Below are 10,718 nucleotides of genomic sequence, written 5' to 3'. Positions count from 1 at the left end.
AAGACTAAATAGTGTCTTTTTTTTAGAAATGACTTAATATAGTTTGTCTGAGGAGTTAATCGTGTTTGAAGGGTATCAGTTTTGCTTGTAAGAATTGAAGGTTTAATGTGGAGTTTTTAGTGCATTAAAGGAAAGCAAAGCCGCAAAAGAAAATAAAGGTCCCCGATGAATATCTGTCAATGCACATGAATTATAATAGTCAGCCTGCGGTGACCTTAACACTCACACACACACACACACACACACACACACACAGACGTGTGCAAGTGTTTTTTCGGTCTCCTGTCAAAGTGACTCGTCCATTCGTCTTTTCTTGCCGCCGTCCGCTGAATTAATTAAGCAGGAATGTAAATGTTTTAATTGAATGTCAAACAGGACCTGAACCGCACACACACATACACACACAAGCCACACTTAATTCACAGCTAAGTGACGCACACACACGTGTTACACTTCTGTGTGTGCATTTGTGTGTGTAACATTGCAACTAATTTGCCGTCAGATAAGTTGTGTTATGCTAATTGTTTCTTGTTAGTCATTATAAGTTTGTTTTCTTACATTAGTTTATTATGTTTAATTGTGTTGTGTTAATTGTGCTACATTCCCTGTTGTGTCATTTTAATTGTTTTCTATTACTTGTCCTGTTACCTGTGTTAAGTGTAGTTGTATTAGGCTACTTCTGTTACATTGTTTTCTGTTAATCATGTTGCTTTACGAGTTACTTTATTTGTTTTAACGTTAGTTGTCTTTTGTTTATTTATTTGTTTTTCTTTTAGTTTGTGAGTTAGTGGTTTTCTTTTAGTATGTTATATCAGTTGTGTTTCCTGACGTGTTACATTTATTGATTTTTATAACTTTGTTACATTGTTGCTTTACTTGTCTTGATACTTATGTTAATTGTTTTCTGTTAGTTTGCTACATTAGTTTTATATCGTTGCTTGTTGCGTTGTTTTCTTTATGTTACGTTACTTGTCTCATGTTACTTATTCTATGTTAATTGTGTTTTGTGTTACATTGTTACTTGTCTTGTTTTAACATTAGTCGTGGGGCTTTAGCTACCGATTATTTGAATAATCGATTAATCTGTTGACTCTTTTTTTGATTAATCAATGAATTGGATAAAAAAAACCATTTGTTAATTCCCATCACATTATTAACAACAGGAAATTATTTCAAACTCACAGTGCATAAAATGGCAACCATAAATTGATTATGATTCAGTTATTGGTTTGGTCCGTGTCGTCAGAACAAAAAGAAATTTTTTGATCATTGTTTTCTAAGGTAAAAGCAGATATTTGCAAATGTCTTATTTTAATTAATCACAAAGATTCACAGGAATCTGAGAATGTTTACTGTTGAGAGGGTATAATTCTGAGGATTTGGACAATTTTAAGTTAAACAATGTCTCTAAATGTTTAATCAATGATGAAAATAGTTGTCCATTAATTTGATAATAGATTAATTGTTGCACCTGTTGTTAGTTGTTGTTAACCTGCTTTCTGTTAGGTTAGCTTATTGGGTTATTTTACTTGTGTCAGTTTTTTTGCGTTACAGTACTTTGTTATGTGTGTGGTGTTACATTAGTGGTGTTGATGCATACTGTACATGCATGCGAGTAACATTTTCAATACAGTATGTCGGTTTAGTTGTGTTGTCATATTTGTGTTATGTTACTGACGTGTTGTTACTTGTTACTTTGTGTTACGTTTTTTGTTATATCAGTTACGTGACATTTAGTTGTTTAATTTTTTTTACACTAATTACTTTAAGTTATTGTTTTACGTTATTGTTTTCTGTTAGATGTGATGCGTATGTCTGTGTGTCTGTTTTGTGTTACTTATGTTATGTTGTTTTGTTATTAATTGTGTTGTTAGTTATTTTGTATTACGTTACAGGAGGTGCTTTATTGTTAGTTGTGTCACACTAGAGATGCTCAAGTCCACTTTTTTATCTCATGTTTTGTCTGTTTTTTATTCTTATGTTAGGCACAAAGATGTTTTATTTCCAGGTGACGTGAGTGTGTGGGGGTTAAATTTGATGCGGAGATCGGAGCGCTGTGTAAGTGTGTGTTTGCTTGTTAATAAGTTGTTTTTGTGTGCAAATAATTAGCTTTCCTTGTAGAAAATGATGAATTTGGGCAGTTAATTCATCGATCGGTCGATGCGCTGGGCTGTGGAAAAGTCATTAATCAATGCGTGAAAAGAGCTAATTCTCTTCTCTCCGCTTCCTCCGAGACAATACAAAAACAACACAACACACACCTCACACACACTTCACTGCTGCAGGAAAATACGATTTTTGTTTGTTTGTTTGTTTCACACACATGCGTGTTTTTTTTTTTGCCCCTTTAGGAAAAACCACCAGCGGATAATTCATTAAACGCTACACCATGAGAAACACCTTACACATATACATAATATATACATATTGTATACAATATGCAACTGTTTTACAATTAAAAGCAACAATAATAGACAATTATTTTCTTATTAATGTATATTAAAAAGGAAACTCAAAATATCTCATCTCACAATGGTAACTAAAGTAAAAAAAAAAAAGTAAAAGTTTTGTGGAAATATTTTAAATGGCTTTTGTCTAAAATGTTCTTTTTGTTACAAAGGTTATTTAGTTGTTATTTTACTCATTTGTGTGAGTCGTGTTAAAATTAATTATGTAACAGTTGCGTTACAAGTATGTTAGTTACGTCAGTTGTGTTGCTTTAGTTATGTTATTTAAAATTATTAGATTTTTACTACATTACGAAAAATACAAACAGTCAAACTAACAAACTAAAAATTATCGATTTATAACCATAAACTACTTACAAAATGCGTCCGTGAAAAAGATGTTGCTTGGATGGCAGCATATGTTTCTCCAAAACCTGTATGTACCTTTCAGCATGAATGGTGCCTTCACAGATGTGTAAGTTACCAATGGCATTGGCACTAACACAGCCCCATACCATCACAGATGCTGGCTTTTGAACTTTGCATCCATAACAGTCCACAATTTCCAAAAACAATTTAAAATGTGGACTCGTCGGACCACAGAACACTTTTCCACTTTGCATCAGTCCATCTTAGATGAGCTCGGTCGGGCCCAGAGAAGCCGGCGGCGTTTCTGGGTGTTGTTGATAAATGGCAAAATTTTGCTTTGCAGAGTTTCAAGTTGCACTTACGGATGGAACTGTATTTACTGACATTGGTTTTCTGAAGTGTTCCTGAGCCCATGTGGTGATATCCTTTACACGTTGATGTCGGTTTTTGAAGCAGTGGCGCCTGAGGGATCGAAGGTCACGGGCATTCAATGTTGGTTTTCGGCCTTGCCGCTTACATGCAGTGATTTCTCCAGATTCTCTGAAACTTTTGATGATATTATGGACCGTAGATGATGAAATCCCTAAATTCCTTGCAATTGTACGTTGAGGAACATTGTCCTTAAACTGTTCGACTGTTTTCTCACGCACTTGTTCACAAAGAGGTGAACCCTGCCCCATCGTTGCTTGTGAATGACTGAGCAATTCAGGGAAGCTCCTTTTATACCCAATCATGGCACCCACCTGTGCCCAATTAGCCTGTTCACCTGTGGAACGTTCCAAACAGGTGTTTGATGAGCATTCCTCAACTTTCTCAGCTTTTTTGGAACGTGTTGCAGCCATAAAATTCTAAGTTAATTATTATTTTGTCAGTTTGAACATTAAATATCTTGTCTTTGTTGTGTATTCAATTAAATACAGGTTGAACATGATTTGCAAATCATTGTATTCTTTTTTTATTTATATTTACCATAACATCTCAACTTCATCGGAATTGGGGTTGTAATTAGTTTTGCGTTTTGTTGCATTAGTTGTTTTGTTTCAATTGTGTTACATCATTTATGTTTGTTGTGTGCTGTTGTGTTGCATTACAGTAGTTTTTATGTCATTCTGTTGTGTTAAATTAATGGGGTGCCATTGTGTCACAAGTACGTTAGTTTTGTTACATTAGTTTTATATCATTTGTGCTGTGTCTGATTTTAGTGTTACGTTATTTGTTGTCTGTTGTGTGGGGTTAGTTGTGGTATGTCAGTTTGCTAGTTGAGTTCCATTATTGCTTCACGTGAGTTGTTTTCGGGAAGTGTGTTGTGTTATTTGTCTTAAGTCACCTGTGTCTCATAGGTTTTGTTTTACATAAATCTTTTTTTTGTTAGTTGTGTTATGGAAATTGCTTGATTTTAATTATGCTCCATTATTGTTTTATGTTAATTGTTTTCTGGTGCGTTATTTTAGTGTATTCTCTTATTTCTGTTACGCTATTTGTTTTGTTGTGTTACAGAACTTATTTTACATTAATTGTTGTCTGTTATTAAGTGTGTTATGTTAGTCATTATGCTTGTGTCCCGTTGTGTTATATTAGTTAAATAGATTTTTTTTTTTCAAAGATAATTTACTTGGCGAAGGTGGTTAATTTTGAAAACTGGTGAAGAGGTTTAAAAACCCCCAAAATTAAGACGTTTTGTTTCTTTGTTTTTATTCTTTTCAGATGCTATGATTTGAATGATATGGAATGTGGCGTCCCCCAAGGAAACATGCCAAGTCCTCTTATCCTTTTTATTTTAACTACTTTATTAACATAAAAAAAAAAATCGACTGTTCTACATGTTGTGTTTAACATGACGTTTATATGTTTAAAAGCTATCGAGCTAGCATGTGTTTCGCTTGCAACAAACACGCTGGGGGCTACCTGCCCCCCTCCTGTCCGCTAGCCTGCATTCTTGCAAAAAAAGTGAAAAAGTGTCTTTTGGGCCGGTGAGAGTTCATGCAGAGACGCTGGCGTGTTTGTGTTTTTGTTCCTTATCAATCCAGAGCCGCTCGCCAGGATGACGGATGGCGGCTGTCACGGCGACGCTAGTCATAACAACGTGCGCCTTTACGTGTTCCGCCGTTTAGCCCAGTCCTTATCCGCGCCTGCGCTCGCTGACTGATGTGCTACGAATGTGTATGTACATGTACGTGTGTGTGTGTGTGTGTGTGTAGCAGACGGCTAGCAAGCTATGGGTCGCGGATAACAAGATCGAACCAAAAACACAATGAGCTCAGCTATAATCTGTCGTTTTTGTGCACACACACACACACACACACACACGCACACGCGTTACTAAGGAAGTCTAGGCCAGTCAGGCTAATAATAACAATCAGTAAGTAATAATAGTAATAATCTTCACGGCAAAGAGACTGCGTCAAACAGGAAGTGTTAAAGGGAAAAAAAACAGATGTTTTCATAGCAACCCGTAGTTAAATAACGAAAAAACTCTTCATACTGCCTGATGCCACTAGAGAGCGGCACTTGCCTGAAAATATGCAATGAATTTTGAATTTTGTATGTATTAGTTGTGGTGCATTAGTTGTGTTATGTTAGTTGCATTACGTTAACTGTCTTCTGTGAGTTGTGTTACGTCAGGTACGTTACGTTTACTTTAGTTAGTTATGTTACGTTAGTTGTCTTACGTCAGTTGCCTTACGTTAGTTGGCTCAGGATAGCTGTTGCATGCATTGTGTTGTGTTAGTTGCATCATTAACTGACTGTTGTATTACGTTAGGTGTGTGTTATGTTTGTTACATTACATGAATCGTGTCATGTTAGTTGTTTTCTGTTCTTACGTTAAATAGTTAAATTTGTTGTGTTGCGCTAGTTGCGTGAAATTTATTTACTTTACATTTATATTTTCTGTTATTTGTTACGTTAATTATGTTACATTTGTTGTGTTACATTGTTTTACTTTAGTTGTGTTACACCAGTTGTGTTACACTTCTGTTACGTTCATTTTTTGTTATTTGTGATGTTAGTTGCGTTACATGTGGAGTGTACGTTGTTTTCTGGTAGCTGTGTTACGCTGGTTGCGTTACATTTGTTCTTTTACGTTAATTGTTTTCAGTTAGTTGTTACATTAGTTACATTCCAATTGTTTTGTATTATTAGTTGTATTACTTCAGTACATTACGTGAACTGTTTTCTATAACAATGTGATAATTGATTGATGATTGATTTATGTTACCTTTGTGACTTTACTTATGTTACTTTAGATGAATTACTGTTGTGTTACATAAATAGTTTTCTGTCATGTTATGTTAGTTATGTTGCAGTCATTGTGTCATATTAATTGTTTTCTGTTAGTTGTTACATGATTGGACAGCAACTCATTTTCGTGCGTAAGTGTTAAAGTACGCCTTTTCTCGTTATTTATTGCAGTTTTCAAAAGTCGTCGTAACCACAAAACGTCAATGACGAAAGCAAACTGTTTGCAGTTTGCGAATAGTCTTTTTATTCTGGAAGGAGTTTAGGAAAACAAGACAAAGAAAAAGTTCATCATTTGAACTGGGCTCTCGTGAGCTAAGCTGAAATCTTGTGACATCTCACTTGATGTCACATGTTCTGACCTCTTTGTGCAACTTGTAAGGCACATTTTCCTCGACGATTTCAGTCAAGTTCCAAACTTTTATATATACTTTTACATTAAGAAAAAAATTAGGCGCTCATTTAAGCTTTCACGCTTTTACAATCGTGCTGCAAAGGGGATGTTTTGTAAAATTGCTGCTTTATTGTAAAATGAATGCTTTTTTAAAAACTGTTAGTGTATCATGTACAAGGAAAGTGCATGGAGTACAAAAATCAACAAAAGATGGTTAAAAATGTAAAAATGGTAAGAATCATATTTAGGGATAATGAGCTTGTTAACAGTGTAACTTAGTGATTAAACAGAAATTTTGAAATTACAATTCTTGTGTTTCGAGTTACGAGCTGTCGCTTGGCTGATGTTTTGCTTTGTGTTGCGAGCCAAAGTTTAAATTAGGCGCGAGCTTCAGCTACGCCGGCGCTCAAGTGAAGTGGAAAAAAAATGCCCTCGCATGAAGGCGAGCCACAGATACCGATACACTTTCAGCCGTTTATAGAACGGGACAACATATATATATATATATATATATATATATATATATTTGTCAAACACACAAATACAAAATGAATAGACTGGCAAGGAGCGTCTCCAGCTCCTGATGTAACTCACTAGGCCACGCAACACATGAATACTAAATTATGTACAGTAATTGCACTTTGTGAAATGATGTATTTCCTTACATTATTTGTATTATTTATATTTATGATTTTACAATCAATTACAATTTTTCCCCTCTTTTTTTAATATCAATTATAAGAAATGTCAGTTATTCGCAGAGCACGTAGCAAAAAAATTTGTTTTTTGGGGTGTGACCCGGATTAATGGCATTTCACTTCATTTCAGTCGGGAAAATGAATTCCATATATGAGAAAATTGAGTTACAAGTTTAGTCGCTGAACAAATTAAACGTCTAAGTGAAGGTGTAATATATTAAAAGCCCAATTTATGACAAGTGGATGCCTTGTGGGAGGGGCCTTTTATGCAAATAAGCTTGTCTTCACGTTCTTTATCCTTTTAAAAACCTTCAGAAGGGTCCTACACTGTAAACATGTTTTTACAGTCCTTTGAATTTGCTTAAGTTGAACATTTACATCGGTTGTACATGACTAAAATGTGTTAAACTAACATATATTATTTGACTATTTTCGAGGAAAAGAGAGGGAAATTACATCAGTTCACCACAATATAATCACGTGCGACCGAATATTAAGTGCTTTTTTTCTCAGTGTACAACTTAAAACAAAATAAATAAATAATACACGAAAAAAAATCAAGTTTTTCTTCGAGATCCTTCTGTCTCATGTCAGGGTGCAAGTTCAAAGTTCACATGTAGGCTGCGCGTCACCAGGGAAAATGTGTGTGTGTGTGTGTGTGTGTGTGCGTGTGTCGGAGGTCAGCGAAAGAGAGAAAATGGGGGGTGCGGCACATGGTCACGTGATGCTTATTTTGGCCGCAGAGGCGCGCGGGACACATCATCTTCCTCCTCCTCTTCCTCTTCTTCATCCTCCTCCTCTTCTTCTTCTTCTTTAGGGTGGAGGAGTGAGAGAGAGAGAAAGAGAGAGTGTGAATGAGTGTTCCTCCATGAAGAAGAAGAATCGGGGTCGGACGTCAGCGCTTCTCAGCCGCACACGCGCACACAGCCTCGCCACACCAGTAAGCTTATTATTATTTTTCTTATTATGACGTGCACTTGTACTCTTTTTTTCCCCCTTAATTTCAATATTTTTTGTTTTTACTTTTAAAACGTGCTGTTGTTGTTTTTGCTTTGATGTGCAAAAACTTTGTAGGCGTCTCTACTCAATTAACGTGAACATATTAATAATCGAACACGTCGATGCACTTTTATGGTGTTTTTGTGTGTGTGTGTGATTCACACATTGACAGATTAAAAAATAAAGTCTAGCGGGTTCAACCCAGTGCGACCAAGTAGACCAAAAGCAACACCGTAACGTCGTTTTCTTTTTATACACGTAGCAAAACTTCAGTGTTGTGGCTTTATTACATTTTTTTTTTCAAATAAGTATTTAGCAGAAATATGCGCATATGCTTTTTTTAAATTTGTCTGCATTTATTGTGAATGGTTTCTAGCACGTGAGAGATGATGTAGACGTCTAAAACAAATATATTTATATATGTGCATTTTTACATTAATTTATTAGAAATAAAGCATATTGTTTGACTGAAAAGAAATTGGACACCAACATTTTACAACAAAACATTTAAATTTGTGTTATGTATTTAAATTAAGTTTAAATTATTTTTTCCACCTGTCAGTCATTATCATGTAGTTAGTTATGCTTAATGACTTCAGTATGACATATTTAGGGCTTATTGAATTAAATTTGACATATATTTCTTTTATTTACTCTTTGTATTTTGAACAGTCATTTTTACAACTATTTTATTCATAATTTTTTAAATTATTGAAGTTACCATAGTCTATGTATGTATGAATATATGTATATTATTTTTCCTTAAATTTACAATGGTCACCCTTTCAGTCAAAACTATTTAAAAGCTCTACAGATGTGTTTATCTATTTTTATGTTCCGTGGAATTCGATATGGCAGATTAACTTCAATATGACATATTTACATTTAACTCACTGTCATACATTTCTTTATCATTCAATTAAATATGACACATTTATGTGATTTTAAATCCTTGATTAAGTATGTCATCAAAACGTTATCATATATTTTTGTGTACTACGACGTGCCGTTAAATTGACTATAACCATGAATTAAATGTGAATAAAGAGTGAAGTATAATGTGTGTAGTGTGAGATGCAGATAATTGACAGCTGTCATGTCCCCCGTGCAGACAGTGCGGCGCCATGCTGAAGCCGGGCGAGGCATCGGCGGCCGCGGCATCGGCGGCGTCGGCCTTTCTCAAAGTGGACGCGTCGTCGTACCTGCATCACTGGCAGCAGCTTTTCCCGCACACGCCGCTCAAGCCGCCCCTACTGTCACCCTCAGGCCCCCCGCGCTGCACATCCTCGTTGGGTGTCACTGCCGCCCTGGCGCCCGCCTCCTCTTCCTCCTCAGTCGTGGTCACCCAACTTCCTCTCGCCCAGCACATGGCGCTCTACGGCCAGGCCCTGGTCCCGGCGGGCCCCGGGGGTCCCGGAGGGGAAACGCTGGGGGTGATCCTCCCTGCCGAGAACCCCGCAGTGGGACGCCTCCTGCAGGTGAAGGAGCAGAGCTGCGGGGGGGTAGGAGTGGTGTCATCTAGCGTGAAGAGCATCGGCGGCGGCGAGGAAGGCGGGAAGACCGCAACGTCGATAGCGGCGGGGGGCAGGATGAAGCTGACCGCCGAGGAGCTGGACTACTTCCTGTACGGACAACAAAGGATGGAGATCATACCCATCAGCAGCCACAATGCAGACGTCAACAATCGTACGTATACACCCGCGTATACACAAATGCACACACATGTACAAGATGTGACATGATGACCACACCATTATGAAATTAAAGTTGTTTTATTAATTGGTAATTATATTTAAATTGTTTTTGTTAATTGAATTGAAACTGAATTGGGACCCAGTGTGTAGCATTTATTTTATTTACTGGTATATATCTATGTATTTAGAAAAGTCATTCTTGAGACACTTGTACTTTTTAATATGATATATATTTTTTATTAATTTGCAGTTAATAATATGATTTTATTTAACTACATATATCTCAAATTATTTCTTAATATTTTATTTGATTAATTTGCATTTTGTGTGGTGTTTATAATTTTGTAGAATTTTATTCTGAAGTTGAAGTATTTTTTTAAATTTAAATTTTAATATACATTTTTTGTTATGTTTTCAATAGTCATTATTTACAATTGTTTGTATTTTTGTATTCTGTTACAATTTGCATAGCTGACTTATGGTTTCAAATATTTTTAAAATTTAAAACATTATGAAATATTTCATACCTCACATTATCTGCTATTTTACTAATTATAATTTACTTATTTTCACAAAATGTCACTCTTTGCATTAAATATTATATTTAGACATTAACTGTAATTATAATTCTATATATGTATATAAATAGTATTAATAGTGTTAAATAATAATACGGTCATATTATTAGCAGTTATACTAATAATACAAAACATGCATATTTTTAACTGTCTAAATATTGAAAAAAAGAGAAAAACTGCAATGAGTAGAGTGAAATTCTTTGCAAATGTTTATTTAAAATAATCTCAAATGTTCAAACTCAGTTAGAGAATGAAAAAGTCAATGACAAATACATATTTTTTAAATGTTGTTGGGTTATTTT

At 35.4% G+C, this 10,718-nt stretch overlaps 1 protein-coding gene across 1 annotated transcript in view; it reads left to right on the top strand.

The window, feature by feature from the left end:
* The window catches only part of prdm6 (PR domain containing 6), a 40,240-nt gene that overhangs the window by 2,132 nt on the left and 27,390 nt on the right, over positions 1-10,718 (top strand). The window contains exons 2-3 of the mRNA XM_061769097.1: positions 7,963-8,085; positions 9,256-9,830. Of these exons, the coding sequence (XP_061625081.1) occupies positions 9,269-9,830 (562 nt within the window). The 5' untranslated portion in view covers positions 7,963-8,085; positions 9,256-9,268. The remainder of the gene's footprint in view (positions 1-7,962; positions 8,086-9,255; positions 9,831-10,718) is intronic.

The sequence above is a fragment of the Phyllopteryx taeniolatus genome, chromosome 3, assembly GCF_024500385.1.
Source record: "Phyllopteryx taeniolatus isolate TA_2022b chromosome 3, UOR_Ptae_1.2, whole genome shotgun sequence".
NCBI classification, from domain to species: domain Eukaryota; kingdom Metazoa; phylum Chordata; class Actinopteri; order Syngnathiformes; family Syngnathidae; genus Phyllopteryx; species Phyllopteryx taeniolatus.
The sequence above is the reverse complement of the archived record's forward strand: the minus strand, read 5'-3'. Positions and strand labels throughout refer to the sequence as shown.